Below are 17956 nucleotides of genomic sequence, written 5' to 3' on the forward strand. Positions count from 1 at the left end.
AGGAAGGGAGAGGGAGAGAGAGAGAGAAACATCAATGATGAGAGAGAATCATTGATCGGCTGCCTCCTGCACGCCCCCTACTGGGGATCGAGCCCACCACCTGGGCATGTGCCCTTGACTGGAATTGGGACCCTTCGTTACGCAGGCCAATGCTCTATCCACTGAGCCAAACCAGCTGGGGTTAAATATGCTATTTTGAAAGAAGGGGACACTCTTTCCATTAGGTTATGCAATTTTCACACTGACACTGCATCAGTTTGCCTGAAATAATATTTAGCCTGGAGATGAGAAGGCTGAAGAAGGGAGATGTGTTTCAAATCCACAAGCAACCCCTTCTCTTCCTGGCCATGTGCCAGGATAAAGTTGTAAGAATTAATAGGATGCCGACCCTAGCATCCAGGCATATGTGTAATATTCAAAGTCAAGTCGCCAGCCTTTCACATCATCACCCAGAGGACAGGAGGAAAAAATGGGATTAAGTTGAAACAGGCAAAATCAGGTTGACAAACTGGATGGGGGAGGGGGCCAACCTGGCCCTCATCTTGAAATCTATAAAAAGCAAACGATGTTTGTTAGACTGGAGTGGTTTAAGGCAGTGACTCCCAATCCTGCCTGCCCAATGGATCTCCCAAATCCTCTTTTAAAAAGTATCAACGCCCGAGTCCTCCTAATTAGGTAAAATTTAAATCAAATAGGCTTTCAGCCAGTACCTTCTTATTTATTTATTTATAAAAATATTTTTTTATTGAGTTCAGAGAGGAAGGGAGAGGGAGAGATAGAGACATCAATGATGAGACAGACTCATTGATGGGCTGCCTCTTGCACGCCCCCTACTGGGGATCAAGCCCGCAACCTGGGCATGTACCCTTGACAGGAATCCAGCCTGGGACCCTTAAGTCCGCAGGCTGATGCTCTATCCACTGAGCCAAACCAGCGAGGGCAGAACCTTCTTTTTTTAGAAATGGTAAACTTGGTGGCCTGAAGAGAACTATTTGAAAAAGTTGGCCCTGGGTCCTGGAGAGAAATGATGACACCAATGAACCAACCAAACGCCCCGGCAAGCGGTTACAGAATTAGAACCGCAAACACGCATGTTGTGCCAAGATGAATTTTGGGGCGTGGCAGCCACAGGCACCATGATGCTGATGGTACCCCTGAAGTTGCCCAATACAACAACTCCGTATAGAGAGCCTCTGGTATGCAAACACGAAACATGATTTTGCCCTTGAAAGCCAGGCGTTCTAGCAGGAGCTGAGCAACATGTGATGAGCAACAGCACACACACACACACAAATGCAGTGATGTCCATGGGCTACGGGGGACAGTAGACTATAAACATGAGCTTGCACTTGAGAAGCGGAGGCCGGAGTACTACGGTGTGTCGAGCGCACCTCAGTAAAACCATCGCCCACGCCCTGCGGATGTGCTTACCTGACACGCGGATGGGTGACTGTGGTTGAGATCCCAGTGGGAAGACACGATGTCCACCGACTTTTGGGCCATGGTGAGTAAGTTCATCCAGCCTTGGTAGAGTGACAGGTGAAAGGGTGCGTTTTCTGAATAGTTAAGGCCTTCAGGGATGTTTTCCACCAGGGCGATTCTTAGGAAAGATTTTGAAAAACAAACAAGACCTAGTCAAATTGGAAGCCGCAGATCTTCATACACACATGCGGAGACATCTGAAAAATACTCTTTCCTCTTCCTGGATGTACATGTTTCTCAGAATTTACAGTTTCCACCCAAGACGTCTTGGCATTTCCCCTCTGTTAATCTACTGTGTTCCAAGAGTTTAGGCTCTGTTTTTTCTGTTAGTAATCGTGTTTCATAAAATCATGGTATATGTCCCTCATGTCCAGTTTCAAACTAGCTTTGAAAAAAAAAATCAGCGCTTCCTGCTCCAGCATCTTCCCCTGATAATATATTTCTTTTTAAAAATATGTTTGTAGCCCCAGCCGGTTTGGCTCAGTTACTAAGAGTGTCATCCTGTGGACCAAAGGGTCCTGGGTTTGATTCCAGTCATCAGATTTTGTTATTGCGTGAGTTACTGATGAACTAGAGGCCCGGTGCATGAAATTCATGCATGGGGTGGGGTCCTTCAGCCCAGCGTGCACTCTCTCGCAAACCGGGACCCCTTGGGGGATGTCTGACTGCTAGTTTAGGATGATCCTATAGGAATCCCTGCGGGATCGGGCCTAAACCGGCAGTCGGACATCCCTCTCGCAATCCGGGACCGCTGGCTCCTAACTGCTCGCCTGCCTGCCTGATTGCCCCTAACTGCTCACCTGCCTGCCTGATTGCCCCTAACTGCCTCTGCCTCGCCCCTCCGCCGCGGCTTCATCTGGAAGGACATCCGGAATGACGTCTGGAAGGTCATTCAGCTATCTGGTCTAATTAGCATATTATGCTTTTATTATGACAGATATGCCACAATTCTGTTTCTTTGAGATATTTTATAACTTTACTTCTACATGGTTGGTTTCCTTTGCAATTCTATGTATTTTAACTAAAAGACCATTCTCCAAGGAAGGGGCCACGGGGATCCTCAGAATGACAAAGGGATCTCCGGCACAGAAAGGGTTACGTGCTCATCCGACGGATAAAGCATCATCTGTTCCTTTTTCTTTCTGTTTCACACACATTCTTATAACAAATTTCCCCCTTTTGAAGACTTAGAAGTGGATAAGATCCGCAAGAGAGATTTCTCAAGAGAAGAGAATCGGGTCAAAGCCAGGTTCGGGAAGCATCTAATCCCTTCTGGTTGGTAGAGAAAGTGGGGCAGGCGAAGGAGACAGAAGAAGTACTGGGAAGGCCAGCAGAGGAGGGAGAAGCAATTCCTGGGAGCCAACGAAGACCACACTTATTATTATTATTTGATTTTTACTAAGTAACCGCGTCAACGATGAATTTGTACTAAAAGTAAAAATAGAGGAGCTGCTCTGGAGGGCACGCTTAGGTTTGGGTAATGAATGTCCAGAACAAAGGCCCTGCCAGCTTCCTCCCAAATGACCAGGAAAGCTGGTCCGTCCCTGCAGTGACTCGGCGCCTGCTTCCTACGTCCCCGTAGAAAAAGCTTCTAGAAATCAGCGTAGAAATATCTGGGCTTGTTTCTGTGACCTGTCATTTCATTTTCTCTAACAACCAACAGCCCGCTTCTCTCCAGGGGCAGATGTAATGAGCATCCAGGCAGGACTCATTTCCACGGGACAGCAGCCCTCGCTCCGTGCTTGCGTCTCAGGCAACGAGAGGAGTGAACAGACCTCATTAACATCCACCTTTGGCCAAGTCCCAGGGATGCCAGCAGGCCGGCTCTGAGAGAACTGTGCCCAAAAGCTGTGGCACTATTTCTGATGTCTCATAATAAGGGGGAAAGGCTGAATGTACAGACACAAGACAGCAAAAATCGTTTCATGGCCCTGGCTGGTTTGGCTCAGTGGATAGAGCGTTGGCCTGCAGACTGAGGGGTCCTGAGTTTGATTCTGGTCAAGGGCACATGCCAGGGGTGTTGCGGGCTCGATCCCTAGTAGGGGGCGTGCAGGAGGCAGCTGATCGATGAGTTTCTTTCATCATTGATGTTTCTGTCTCTCTGTCCCTCTCCCTTCCTCTCTGAAATCTATATATATATATATATATATATACATATATATATATGTAATCTTTTCATGCTTCTTTTCATGGTACTCTGAGATAAATGACAAATGGTTTGAATGGTGAGTCCCAGGACCTGAGGTGGAATAAATATAAAAAAAAGTGTTTGACATTGTTAGATTTTAAAATAGAATTCTGGCTGTTTTCATTAACTATCAAAATTAACTGTCAAAATTAACTGTCAAAATTAACTGTCAAAATTAATGGGATCATCAAATTTTCTCTTTCAATTCAGGAACAAATTTCACCTTTTATTTTATTTATTTTTTTAATATATTTTATTGATTTTCTTTACAGAGAGGAAGGGAGAGAGATAGAGAGCTAGAAACATCAATGAGAGAGAAACATCAATCAGCTGCCCCCTGCACATCTCCCACTGGGGATGTGCCCACAACCCAGGCACATGCCCCTGACCGGAACCAAACCCGGGACCCCTCAATCCGCAAGCCGACACTCCATCCACTGAGCCAAACCGGCCTCGGCATATTTTTTTAAAGTATATTTTTATTGATTTCAGAGAGGAAGGGAAAGGGAGAGAGAGCTAGAAACATCAACAATGAGAGAGAATCATTGATCAGCTGCCTCCTGCACATCCCACCCTGGGGATCAAACCCACAACCCGGGCATGTGCCCTCACCAGGAATTGAACCATGATCTCCTGGTTCATAGGTTGATGCTCAACCACTGAGCAATACTTCACCTTTTAAAAGAAATACCTGTAGTTCCCCTCAAATAAGTTACTAAGAAGCGCAATGCCAACATTTGCTAGCTTTAAAACGTACGTGTGTGTGTGTGTGTGTGTGTGTGTTAAACACAAAGAATCTCTATCAAGTATTATACTTCCTCACTTGACTTGTTAAAGAGCAGAGAGAAATGTTAAAGAGCAGAGGATTTGCAATAAGGCAGACGAAACCCAGTTCTGCCAGTTATTAGCTGTGCAACCTTGGACATAGGATTAACTTATTGAAATCTGTTTCCACTTCTGAGAGAGAAACAGTTACTACAAAGATTAGAGGAAATAATCTATGTGAAGTTCTTTGCTCCGTGCCTGCTTCCTAGTAAGCGCTGAAGACAATTTTAAGCAGTAACTTACAGCCTAAAAGCTTACAATTAAAATGCCTGCAAGTTCTCAAACTGATATAGCACAGTCACTACAAAGGATCTACATACTTTCTCTCATTGCTGTGCAAGGGGTTGGTTATTGGCACCTGCTGACCCACACAGGCTGCTTGGCGGTCAATTCATTGACTTTCATTCCTGAGGTCTTGGCTGACGGCATTGATCAATGAGCTGAGCAGGGGGCCTTAGTTCATCAATACAATTAGACTTGCATTCAGAGCAAAGGGATGCACCTCGGTGGGTCAGCTGGCTGTGATCACACCCCAGGATTGACAGGAAGCAGGCTGACCTTCCCCAAGAGATACTGGGGTCTCCGACTTGAAGTAGAAGATGACCCACTGCCCAGGTGGCAGGTTCGCCGGTCACATGAGGAATCAGAGGGCCTGGGGGACCTGAGAGCCGAAACCCTCTGGTCCCCCAAAGCCGAGCCCGAAGCTGAGACAAGGATGTAAGACATTCATTCGGGAGGGTTCCCAGGAAGCAGGAACGAGGGAGCAGGGTCAGTGAAGGGGGAAGGCCCATAAGAACCCCCGAATGAGCAGGTCACAGCCACGGGCAGCTGAGCGCAGTGTCACGGGGCCCTCGGAGGGACTGTGTGGAACCCTCCTGGGAAAACTCTCATCCCACTGGAGTTGAGAGCTGCCCCGGGGGTGACTGATGCCCCGGACTTATGGGCTGTCCAGTGAAGGCCAAGCCAGCTCCCAGGCACCAGACAAAGCTCTTATGGTGGGGTTGTGGGCTCAATCCCCAGTGGGGGGCATGCAGGTGGGAGCCTATCAAGGATTTTCCTTCATCATTGATGTTTCTATCTCTCTCTCCTTCTCCCTTCCTCTCTGAAATAAATAAATAAATAAATCTATCTATCTATCTATCTATCTATCTATCTATCTATCTATCTATGAATGACGAGGGCCTACATGAAGATGATGGTGGCTTCAACTTGGGGGTGAGCCCTGGAGATGGAGAAGAGTGGAGAGACACAGTGATCCTCCCTCGTGGAACTCACATGTTAGTGGGAAAGGCAGGCAATAAACACTAGACATTTGATGGTAAAGCAGATAGGATATGGATACTAAGGAGAAAATTCTTCTGCCCCATTCTTTCTTTCTTTAATACATTTTTATTGATTTCAGAGAAGAAGGGAGAGGGAAAGATAGATAGAAACATCAATGATGAGAGGGAATCATTGATTGGCTGCCTCCTGCATACCCCACACTGGGGATCGAGCCCACAACCTGGGCATGTGCCCTTGACTGGAATTGAACCCGGGACCCTTCAGTCCCCAGGCTGATGCTCTATCTACTGAGCCAAACCGGCCAGGGCTTCTGCCCCATTCTTGACGTCACTTGCAGGTTCAAGGGTGCTCTGTGGTGTGACACAACTTTGCCTTTCTCTAGACTAGACCTTTCCTCACCCTGCTTCAGAGGGGGAGTGAATGGCCGGATTGGGAGATGAAGATACATATTCAGCTTCTTCCTCATGTCTTCCTCGTAGGAAAGCCACCCCACCTCAGCCCCCACAAGCTATGCCTGGACAAGCGCCTTCATGGCCAACCTGACCCTCGTCCAAGGCTGTGGCTGGGTGCTAAGCCTGGCTGAGCTTCCACCTGCTGCTCCTGGTCAGAACTGTCAACTTGCTCAGGGAGAAGGATGCTCGTTACTGAGCCCCCTCCGGGACCCTAACATGGACATGAGCTGGAATTCTAATGCTGTGGGGAGGCACGGGACTTGGTTGCAAAGTCTGTAAGGAGGAGTCTCCGACAGGTTGGGGGCCTCTTGGGGGACTCTGCTGAAGGCGGCAGCCCCTGCCTTGACTTTTCCAATCAAGTCTGAGCTCCCGGGGATGTTTTACTGGAATCTCTATGTTTAGTCTTCAAACCCGACCTTGTAGAAGCATGTGCTTTCTCAAGGATGCTTACCCTGCTGATTGTGTCTAGAGGTTAATTTTGGTTCAAACTACCCTATATAATAAAAGGCCAGGGACCATATGTAAGTGTAATGACCAGAACGACCGCTCGACCAGCCACCATGAGGTGCACTGATCACCTCTCGGTCCCTCCCCATCAGGCCCATGAGCAGTGGCTCTCAGCAGTGGGCCGAGTGGCTTGCAGTGGTGAGTGGCAGCAGGTGGGGCTGCGAGTGGTGGCAAGTGGCGTCGAGCTACCCGCACACGATTTCATGCGCTGGGCCTCTAGTTGTTACACTAAAAGCCTGAGGAGGCAGGCAATCAGGCTGTTTGCTCCTATAACAAGCAGTCCCTTAGCTTCTCTTTCATAGAAACGTGTATCAAGAGTCATCATTCACCCATTGCTCAGGGTCTGCTGGTCAGTCCCAGCATAACGTAGTAAATTCTCTTGGACATTGTGATGGAATGAGGAACCACAGGTCAGAATCTAGAATGAACAACTGCAATGGACAGAAGAGGTTGCGGAAATGATCATGAGGAAGGCACTGTTGCTAGTCAATGCTTAACAATTCCAATCCTGTTCTTGACTGGATAGAAAAATTATGGCTAGTATGACAAACATGTGTGTCCCCCACACTCTCATGCCCAACAGAGGCCTGATAAGCAATGGTGACATTCTTTCCTGAGGTTGGCCTGGGCTTTAAAACCCGTCTCAGGCTAGTTCTCCAGGCAGCTAACAGCCAGGGTTGCAGACAGGATGTAACTGAAGTTACAATTTTGAGACAAATCAGAAAATGAAGCTAATTATAATTTTCTGGTTAGCCCAACCTTGCCTAGAAAATCATTTTTATTTCGAACTTTGTTGAAAATATTTCTAAAAGAGACAAACAGTCTCTTCTAAAATTGAAACAAACGGAGTGAATTTATTTTTATTCATTTCAAATTTTGCCTAACACCTCCGAATACTACTCGTAGAAGACACAGGCGGTTGGCCCAACTCAGTAGAGTTCAGGATTTATCGCTGAATTTGTTATAAGTTCTTGACGCAAACACTGTTTGGATTCAAGTTGTCTCTTTCATTGAAAGCATAGTAGAGTTTTTAGCAATTGAAGACTCACCATCAATTATTTCTAGTACTTGTTGCCAAAGTACTAGACTCAGATAGGAGAGCCACTCAAGACCTTAATACGACATCTTACCTAGTAACTACACAGCAGCTAAGCTTTGCTCATCATTGCTCCGGACTAGGGTTAAATCTTGTTCCATGAAACAGAAACCACATGCATTTCCCCCTTTCCTTCTTCCTCTATCTTGAATCTCAGCAATTCTCAGACTCTGGGGCCACATTCACGAATCTCATTATTTGACGAATTCTTTTTTTGCTCACCATGAGCTATGTCACATTGACGTGTACCCCACGGATACCAGCTACATGACAAGTTGCCTGCTGGCCATTGAAGAGCCCAACAGCTTGTTTGGGGTCAATTCTCTATGCCTCAATGAGACCCCTCCAAACCTTGAAAGACAGCGCACAGGGGGAAGGACTCCTCAGAGAACACAAGAGCTGCTTCTTCTCTTTTTAAAATATATTTTTCTTGATTTCAGAGCAGAAGGGAGAGGGAGAGAGAGATAGAAACATCAATGATGAGAATCACTGATTGGCTTCCTCCTGTAGGCCCCACACTGGGGACTGAGCCGTGACCTCCTGGTTCATAGGTTGGCGCTCAACCACTGAGCCACGCCGGCCAGGCTGTGCATCACAGTCTTAAATCAAGGCCTCTACAGGGGGCCAGTTGGCTGCAGAGTGTAGCCGCTCAGCCCGGGGGGACAATTTTGGCTGCGATATTTCAAGTCCACCAAGGGCAGTTGGCGTCATCTGGTAGAACATGCGCCATTTCCAGAGATTTAAAATAGTTTTCTAAATGTGTCTTTTCACAGTCTGAATATGCTTTCAGCTTCTTCTGAGTTGAGATGCTAAAAGGATGGGACAATTTTTAATCACTTTTGTGGGGAGAGGGTTGCAGGGGGACAAGAGTCACAGCAGGAGACCGATTAGAAGACCACAGCAATAATCTAGGGCCCGGCGGAAAGATGGTGGTGACTTAAATGTATTCTTCTATTTTTTTTTAAAAAAAGATATATATTTTTATTGATTTCAGAGAGGAAGGGAGAGGGATAGAGAGAGACAGAAACATCAACGATGAGAGAGAGAATCATTGATCGGCTGCCTCCTGCATGCCCCACACTGGGGATGGAGCCCACAACTTCGGCATGTGCCCTGACTGGAATCGAACTGTGACCTCCTGGTTCATAGGTCGATGCTCAACCACTGAACCATGCTGGCTGGGTCATTCATCTATTTTTTTAAAAAATATATTTTATTGATTTTAGAGAGGAAGGAAGAGGAAGAGAGAGAGAAACATCAATGATGAGAGAGAATCATTGACTGGCTGCCTCCTGCACGCCCCTTACTGGGGATCAAGCCACAACCCAGGCATGTGTCCTTGGCTGGAATCGAACCTGGGACCCTTCAGTCCACAGGCTGACGCTCCATCCATTGAGCCAAACCAGCTAGGGCTATTCATCTATTTTTTAAGACTCAAGGAAACTTCTTCATATTTTTGAAAAGTATTACATGTATAATACCAGCCAAACAATATGATGATCCCCAGTGTAAAAGTAAGACTCCTGGTCACTCTGTCTTCCAATGTCTGGCCCCAGAGGCAGCTACTGTCATCAGTTGCATCACAACTAAGACATTTCCTGCATACACGTTCACTAACTTACTACCAGGAGATCATGGTTTGATTCCTGCTCAGGGCACATGCCTGGTTTGTGGGCTCGATCCCCAGTGTGGGGCCTGCAGGAGGCAGTCGATCAATGATTTTCTCTCATTACTGATGTTTCTCTCTCTCTCTCCCTCCCCTTCCTCTCTGAAATCAATATATATATATATATATATATATACATATATATATATATATATATATATATATATAAAAAAATTTTTCTAAAACTTTCCAGAAACCAATAAACTCACCCACCATGCAACAAGCAGAAAAGCCCAATCGTACACCCGGGGAAATATAAATTTGTTAAAACACACACCTATTTATGCATACAAATTTTTTTTAAAGATACAAACTAAAAACAGGAAGTTCATGGAAAGCTGAACCCATCCCATAAAACCCTTTACACGGCACCCACACACCCACTCCCCGGTCAGGAAATGCGTTTCCCATTAACTTTTCATAGAGAAATCACATTAAGCTTCTCAGAGCAGGAATTGCGGGGTTGAGATGTGTTTCTGGGCTAAGCTGCCATTTGCTCTTTTCTCGTTATCAGTTTGGAGGGCGAAGTTTCGGTCAATGGCTAATTCATTCCTGGCGAGGGATTTAAAATGTCACTGAAAGGGAAACTGCAGGGCTAACGGTGCATGTGGGCTGAGCACAGAATATTAAGCCACATCCTCCCATGCTTTAACTGCTTAGCATCTGCAGCTCAATCAACTTCTGGATTGTCTAACTCAGCGGTTCTCAACCTGTGGGTCGCAACCCCTTTCGGGGGGTCGAACGACCCTTTCTCAGGGGTCGCCTAAGACCATCAGAAAACACATATATAATTACACTAGGGGCCTGGTGCACGAAATTCGTGCACTGTGTGTGTGTGTGTGTGTGTGTGTGGGGGGGGGATGGTGGAGTGTCCCTCAGCCCAGCCTGCCCCCTCTCACATACTGGGAGCCCTCAGGTGTTGACCCCCATCACCCTCCAATCGCAGGATCGGCCCCTTGCCCAGGGGACCCTCATTTCCCCCCAGCACTGGTTCTGCCCCCAGCCCAGGCCTGATGCCTCCGCCAGAGGAGTTGACCCTCATCACCCTCCGATCACCAATCACCGGATCGGCCCCTTGACCAGGCCTGAGGCCTCCGGCAGAGGTGTCAGGCCTGGGCAGGGGACCCCCAGCTCCCCGCGGTTGCAGGCTCCACCCCTGCCCAGGCCTAACGCCTCTGGCCAAGGCATTAGGCCTGGGCAGGGGACCCCCAGCTCCCCGCGATCTCCCGCTCTGCCCCTGCCCAGGCCTAACGCCTCTGGCTGAGGCGTTAGGCCTGGGCAGGGGACCCCCAGCTCCCCGTAGTTGCAGGCTCTGCCCCTGCCCAGGCCTAACGCCTCTGGCCTAGGCGTCCGGCTTGGGCAGCGGGGACCCGCAGCTGCAGCGGCCCCGCAATCGTGGGCTCTGCTTTAGGCCCAGGCAAGGGACCCCTAGCTCCCGGGACTGCCAGGTTCGACCATGCCCAGCTCCCATTGCTGGCTCCACCCCTACTTTCTGCTATCACTGGCCAGGGCGGCAAAGGCGCCTGATTCTCCGATCATGGCTGGGGGGCAGGGCAAAGGCTGCCCCCCACCTCTTAGCTCCCCCCTGGGTTTCCGATCACTGTCAGTAGCAGGGGGCTTCTTCCTGCTTTCCCCTTCGCCTCCCTGCATTGTGCCTACATATGCAAATTAGCCGCCATCTTTGTTGGCAGTTAACTGCCATCTTAGTTGGCAGTTAATTTGCATATAGTCCTGATTAGCCAATGAAAAGGATAGCGCTGTACGCCAATTACCATTTTTCTCTTTTATTAGTGTAGATACTGTTTTTGTGATTAGTCACTATGCTTTAATTATGTTCAATTTGTAACAATGACATTGGGGGTCACCACAACATGAGGAACTGTTTTAAAGGGTCGCGGCATCAGGAAGGTTGAGAACCACTGGTCTAACTGATCACTGTCAAAAGAACACTACCGCTCAACTTAGAAAAATGCACGTTAATACCCACATATCCATCGTGAAATAATAGGACAATACAGCATGGCTCAGGGGTTGAGCAGTGACCTATGAACCAGGAGGTCGCAGTTCTATTCCCAGTCAGGGCACATGCCCAGGTTGCGGGCTGGATCCCCAGTGTGGGGTGTGCAGGAGGCAGCCGGTCCACGATTCTCTCTCATCATTGATGTTTCTCTATCTCTCTCCCTCTCTGAAGTCAATAAAAATATATTGGGGGAAATAAATAGGACACTACATATTGTGTTCCCTCCCGATTCCTGACACAGGGCTCTGAAACCCTTGTAATCTCCTGGGTGATAGGAGTGTTTTGTTCTAATGAGGTGGCTGAGTGGGCTCCCGGATGGCTCCTGCGTGGGGCTGGTCACGGGAAAGCCCAAGTCATGGGTACACGCTTGGGATGTTCAGCCCTGACCCCCACTCCCACTGTCTTGAGAGGGAAGAAGGGCCAGCAATGGAGTTAATGGTCAGTCGTGCCTATGTGAGGAATGGTGCATAAAAATCCCAACAGTACGGGCTTCAGAGAGCTTCCAGGTGTGTAAACGCAGCCATGTACCCGGAGTGTGACCCGCCCCGACTCCACAGGGACTCACGGCCTTCAGGACCCTCTCAGCCCCTATGGATCTTCTCATCTGGCTGCTCATGTATCCTTTCCACATCCTTGATAAACTGGCAAACATCCGTGTTTCCTGCATTCTGTGAGCTGCTCCACCGAGTAAATGAATCCAAGAGGGAGGAGGTCATGGGAACGTCCAATTTGTAGTCAAACAGGACAGAAGTTGTGGGTAACCGGGGGACCTCTTACTTGGGATTGGCTCTGGAGTGGGGGCAGTGTGATGGGACTGAGGTTCAGGAACCTGTGGGGTCTGAAGTTATCTTACATAGACAATATCAAACTGAGCTAAATGACAGACCAACCAACCTGCTGGTGGTGCACAGAATTGCTTGCTGTGGGGAAAACCTCACACATTTGGTGACCGGAAGACTTTTCTTCTTCTTCTTTTTCTGATGATGGTGATGATGACAGCTGCCACTTACTACATATGCCTATGTGCCAAGTACTCTGCAGGCATCATCATATTACCTTGTGACACATTTTTAAGATGAAGACAGTGAGGTCTGGGGAAACAGTGGGATGTAAGAGGCCCCAAGTCGCAAGCTGGCAGTAGAATCAGTTTTCAAACCTTGTCCTGCCTGGCACCAAGATCTGCCCTGCTCCACGTGTTCCCCTGGAAGCCTGTCCTGTGTGTGCACAGGACTGTGCACGGAGAGCAGTGGAAAAGCCAGCCTGCTGCTAGCCGGGAAAGGACACCAGTGAACATAACACTAACAAACTTCAGTGGGCGGGCCTTCTCCTTTATTCTTTTTGTTGTATAATAAAACATATTTATTATTTCCACCCATAACTGACTATAATCCACATTGATGGATTTTTAAAAAATATTTTTATTGATTTCAGAGAAACATCAATGATGAGAGAGAATAATCATGATCTATCGGCAGCCTCCTGCATGCCCCCTACCCATGGATTGTGCCCGCAACCCAGGCATGTGCCCTGGCCAGGAATCGAACCCGTGACCTCTTGGTTCATGGGTCGATGCTGAACCACTGAGCCACACCGGCCGGGCCATTTGATGGACTTTTAATCCTGAAAGGACCACATTAATTAGCCAAATCTAGCTTCTATTTTCTCCAGCAGCTGTTATCCATCCTTTCAAAGAGTGTTTACTGCTCTGAGGGGTATAATTCCTCGCCTTGAACTCTTGAGGGATTTCAATATGTTGTAAAATTTATGAACTCTTATTATAAAGTATAATAGTTATTAGATATCATAGACACAAGAAAAATGAACATTAAAGTGTTCTATGAAGTTTCTTATAAATATGTAAATATTTTAAATAATGAGCGATAAACCTTTCCCTCATATTCACATTATAATTAACTTTTTAATTTAAGTAGCATCCCAGAAGCTATAAATTTAGGCTCCTGATTCACTTCCAAATCACCTTCTAATTTATATTTGCTCTCATTACCACCCGTCTATGAAAAACTTCAATCTTGCAATACTCTAATCTCGGAAGTTTAAAAATTCATAAGATAAAATTAGAATCTGTGTAGGAGACATGAGGCTTTAGTAAAAGGAATGCCAAACTAGGTCATTGGAACTTGCTTCTAGGCCAAAGTCTGTCTCCTTTGCAAGTTATTTCTTTGAAAACAACTTCACCTATGAAACATGAGGTCCCTACCAGAGTTACGATTCTAAATTGTGGATGTCGAAACTCAGAAAACTATTTAAATTCATTAAAAAAAATTACAAGTTGTATATATGTGTGTGTATAAGCAGCATTTTATATAATATCAGAAATAAGTTGGCCTGGGCTGGGTAGCGCAGTTGGTTAGAGGATCGTCTCCATACACCAAGGTTGCAGGTTTGACCCAAGTCAGGTCACATACAGGAAACAACCAATGGATGTATAAATAAGCGGAACAACAAATCTCTCTCTCAAATCAATAAATAAAAATTTAAAAAATATTAAAAAAAAGAAAATTTGCTGATACAATGACACTATAGTTAAATGTGAACAGTGTGCTCTCAGTTTACATGGTAAAATGGTTTTAAAAATCACACAAATAATCATTAAGTTCTAAACATCTTAATGTTTTGAAACTATGACTACTGGGAAGTTCTAATGCAATTCATTATTTTTAAGTATCTAGAATCTTTCACCACACTCCTTAATCTTAATCCCATAGGGCAGGGATGGGGGACCTTTTTTTCTGCCCAGGGCCATTTGGATATTTATAACATCGCTAGAGGCCCAGTGCACGAAATTCGTGCATGGGAGAGGGGCATCCCCTTAGCCTGGACTGCACCCTCTCGCAATCCGGGACCCCAGGGGGATGTCCAACTGCTGGTTTAGGTACGATCCCACAGGGATCCCTGCAGGATTGGGCCTAAACCGGCAGTTGGACATCCCTCTCACAATCCAGGATCGCTGGCTTCTAACTGCTGGTCTGCCTGCCTTATCGCCCCTAAACACTCTGCCTGCTTGCCTGATCGCCCCTAACCGCTTCTACCTCGGTCCCTGCTGCCACAGCTTCATCCGGAAGGACATCCGGAATGATGTCAGGAAAGTTGTTCGGCTATCCGGTCTAATTAGCATATTATGCTTTTATTATTATAGATTCACGGGCCATACAAAATTAACCACTTAAAAATTAGCCTGCTCTATTTGGTCAAACATTTAATGAACTCACCCCTAATGCCTTGGCAGGGCCAGACCAAATGACTGCACGGGCCTTATACGGCCCGGCCCAAGGCCTGACGGTCCCGCCCCTGCCATAGGGAAACAGAAATAGCCTAATCACTCAGTTCAGAAAAATAAAAGAGCGTTTCTCTTCCTTTCTTGTTTAACCACTCTCAAGCCTGGACATGCCATGAACCCTCTTCTGCATTTTTATTATTTTGGGATTTGGGGGGGAGGGAAGGTGAAAGGGAGTGAGGGGAGGAGAAGATGGAAGGGAAGGGTATAAAATTATAACCTAAGGCAAAAATAGAAAAGGAGAAGAACTTACAGGCAGTTAAGGAAACACTGGCATTCTGGCATTCCCATGAAGGGGAAGATGGCATTTAGCAATGCAAACCTGAACTGAAAGGATATACCCAAGAAGTACGTCCTAGCCCAGTGATGGCGAACCTTTTGAGCTCGGCGTGTCAGCATTTTGAAAAACCCTAACTTAACTCTGGTGCCGTGTCACATAGAGAAAATTTTTTCATCTTTGCAACCATCGTAAAACAAAGACTTATATTTTTGATATTTATTTTATATATTTAAATGCCATTTAACAAAGAAAAATCAACCAAAAAAATGAGCTTGCGTGTCACCTCTGACACGCGTGTCGTAGGTTCGCCATCACTGCCCTAGCCGGTCTGGCTCAGTGGGTAAAGCGTTGGCTGGTGGACTGAAGGTTCTTGGGTTCTATTCAAGGGCTCGATCCTTGGCCCTGGTCAGGGTGCCTGTGGGAGGCAACCAATCGATGCGTCTCTCTCACATGAATGTTTCTCTCTCCATTCCACTCTCTCTAAAGAATATCCTTGGGTGAGAGTTAATAAAAGAAGGAAGGAGGGAGGACGCAGGAGGGAAGAGGTGGAGGAGGAGGAGGAGGAGGAGGAGGAGGAGGAGGGGGAGGAGGAGGAGGGGGAGGAGGAGGAGGGGGAGGAAGAGGAGGAAGAAGTCTCAGAGAACATGTAGACTGTCTTTCTATAATTCAAGCTGTAGTACAGGAAATACTTCCTCCCCTGCTTTTATTCCCTCCAGGAGTCTCTAATTGGAATTCAACCAGTCCTTTCTGATCAAGTTTAAGGGTGGAAATTTCCCAGGCTCTGATTATTGTTCAACATGGATACTTTGAGCAAGGTCCTATCTGAGTAGAATATAGAATTTAGTGAATTTTACTTTTTATTCTTCGAGTTCAGAAGAACATGTTACCTGGAGAAGGTCACGGAGAACACATGGTAAAAGGCAAGTACCATGTAAAATTTGAATCCGGGTCATAGTACACTCAACGGTTCTCTTAGCGCCCGCACTTAAATGCCAAAGCTCACTTGGTTCTAGGATCGGCTGTTTTCTGCAAAAAGTCACCCTCAGCAGGAACTCCAAACCATTCTGGGTGGCCAGGACATGTCAGCAACGCCGATTATAACAGCGTATTATCAAGTCTTAAAAGAGACTCCAGTGCAGGCAGAGCTGGCCTGGTCTCGTGGTCCCTAAACACATGCTGTGAGCTGACAGCGCAGACCTTTGGCACTTGCCTCCCTCTCTTCCTTCTATAAGGATGCAAACACATAAGGGACTCCTGTCTCCTGGATATCTTTCCAGGGAGGCCAATGAGAACCTCTTACCTCCTCTTCCTGCAAAACCTAATAGAATCAAATCCTCCTGAGCTCAGTGGGTAGTAACAGTGCCTTTAAAAAGACGGTCATGCCTATTCCTCAGCCTCCCCTAGAACACAAGCATTAAGGATTGGTCTCTGGGGGAGCGACATTTCCTTATTTCAATTCCTGTAGACAAATGTGGCCAGAGTTCTTAGCCCCTGTGCACCAAGACAAGGAGAGGCAGGAGAATAGCATCCTAGTGAAGCTTCGTCTGCAACGGAAATACCAGGATCAAGAAAATACCGTAAGTGTGTGTGTGCTCCAGGTGTAAGCTGCACTATGATTGGTTATGGGAGAGAGTGTGGGATTTGCTACTTCAATCCTTAGTTCAATAAGAATAAACTAAAAGAGAGATCTCGTTGCTTTTCAAGGTCGCAGGGCCATCCAGTGACCGAGCTGGGCCTGGTTTCAGCTCAGGCGTCCAGAACTGCTGTCCAGTGCTCCTTATTCACCAAACTGATCCCTGATCTTTTTAAAAAATATATAAATATTTTTATTGATTTCAGAGAGGAAAGGAGATGGGGAGGGAGAGAGAGAGATAGAAACATCAATGATGAGAGAGAATCATTGATTGGCTGCCTCCTGTACACCCCCTATTGGGGATGGAGCCCACAACCTGGGGATGTGCCCTTGACTGGAATCGAACCCGGGACCCTTCGGTTCTCAGGCCAACACTCTATCCACTGAGCCAAACCGGCTAGGGCGAAATGATAAAGTTCTACTGAACATTGAGACTCAGGTCCTCAACTCCAGCTGTGCTGACAGTTTATTGCATGCATCATGTAACTTTTTGACTCTCCATGCTGACTGCCTGTTGGAGGACTCTGGCATAAAGAGTAGGCTTAATCAGAGGGGCAAGCTTTAAGATTCCACTTACGCTAGAAAAATTACATAGACAAGTGAGCGTCAGTCCTTTACGTACACAGAAACTCAACACATACCCAATAGGGCTGAAGTGAGAAGGACAACCAATGGCTACGAGCTGGGGTTTTTAAGCTTGAGTTTTGGGCTTAAACTCCTGTTTCAGTCGCGTTCCATCAGGGTTATCTTGGTAAATCATTTAACTCCTCTGTGCCTATTTCTTTGTGTGTAAAAAGGGGGAAAGAGTCAGTTTTCATACTGTTGATGTAAGAAGTAAATGACATAACGGATATAAAGTGCTCAGCACAAGTACCACTTATCATTATTATTTCATCGTTAAATGATTTACTGCATTTTAAGAATTTAGTATTAAAATCAGTGCCTATTCGGGGGGCAGCAAATTCCAAAGCTGCCATTTTGTTTTCAATGTAGTTTATAACAGAGACGCTCAACAGCTGAGTGGCTGCCTTGGGAACCAGAATGTTCTATCCCTGGAGATGACCAGACATTCCTGGCTTTCCATCAAGACTGGGGACAAGGTCTTCTGTACTGGGAAGGCCTTGGATGGGATGGCTTTTTAGCTTCTCCTCAAATTTAGCATTTTTCATTCTATGACATATTATATCTCTGCTTAGAATGCTACTATTATTAATATTTAGGTGACATA

At 46.6% G+C, this 17956-nt stretch overlaps 1 protein-coding gene across 2 annotated transcripts in view; it reads right to left on the reverse strand.

Annotated features, from left to right (window-relative positions):
* Positions 1 to 17956, reverse strand: part of PLD5 (phospholipase D family member 5) — a gene marked incomplete at its 5' end in the record, with an annotated part of 172983 nt that overhangs the window by 61634 nt on the left and 93393 nt on the right. For both annotated transcript variants that reach the window (XM_081114485.1, XM_081114486.1), the window contains one exon: positions 1432 to 1600. In XM_081114485.1, coding sequence (XP_080970611.1) covers positions 1432 to 1600 — 169 coding nt within the window. The remainder of the gene's footprint in view (positions 1 to 1431; positions 1601 to 17956) is intronic.

The sequence above is a fragment of the Myotis nattereri genome (assembly GCF_964212035.1).
Source record: "Myotis nattereri genome assembly, chromosome: 20".
NCBI classification, from domain to species: Eukaryota; Metazoa; Chordata; class Mammalia; order Chiroptera; family Vespertilionidae; genus Myotis; species Myotis nattereri.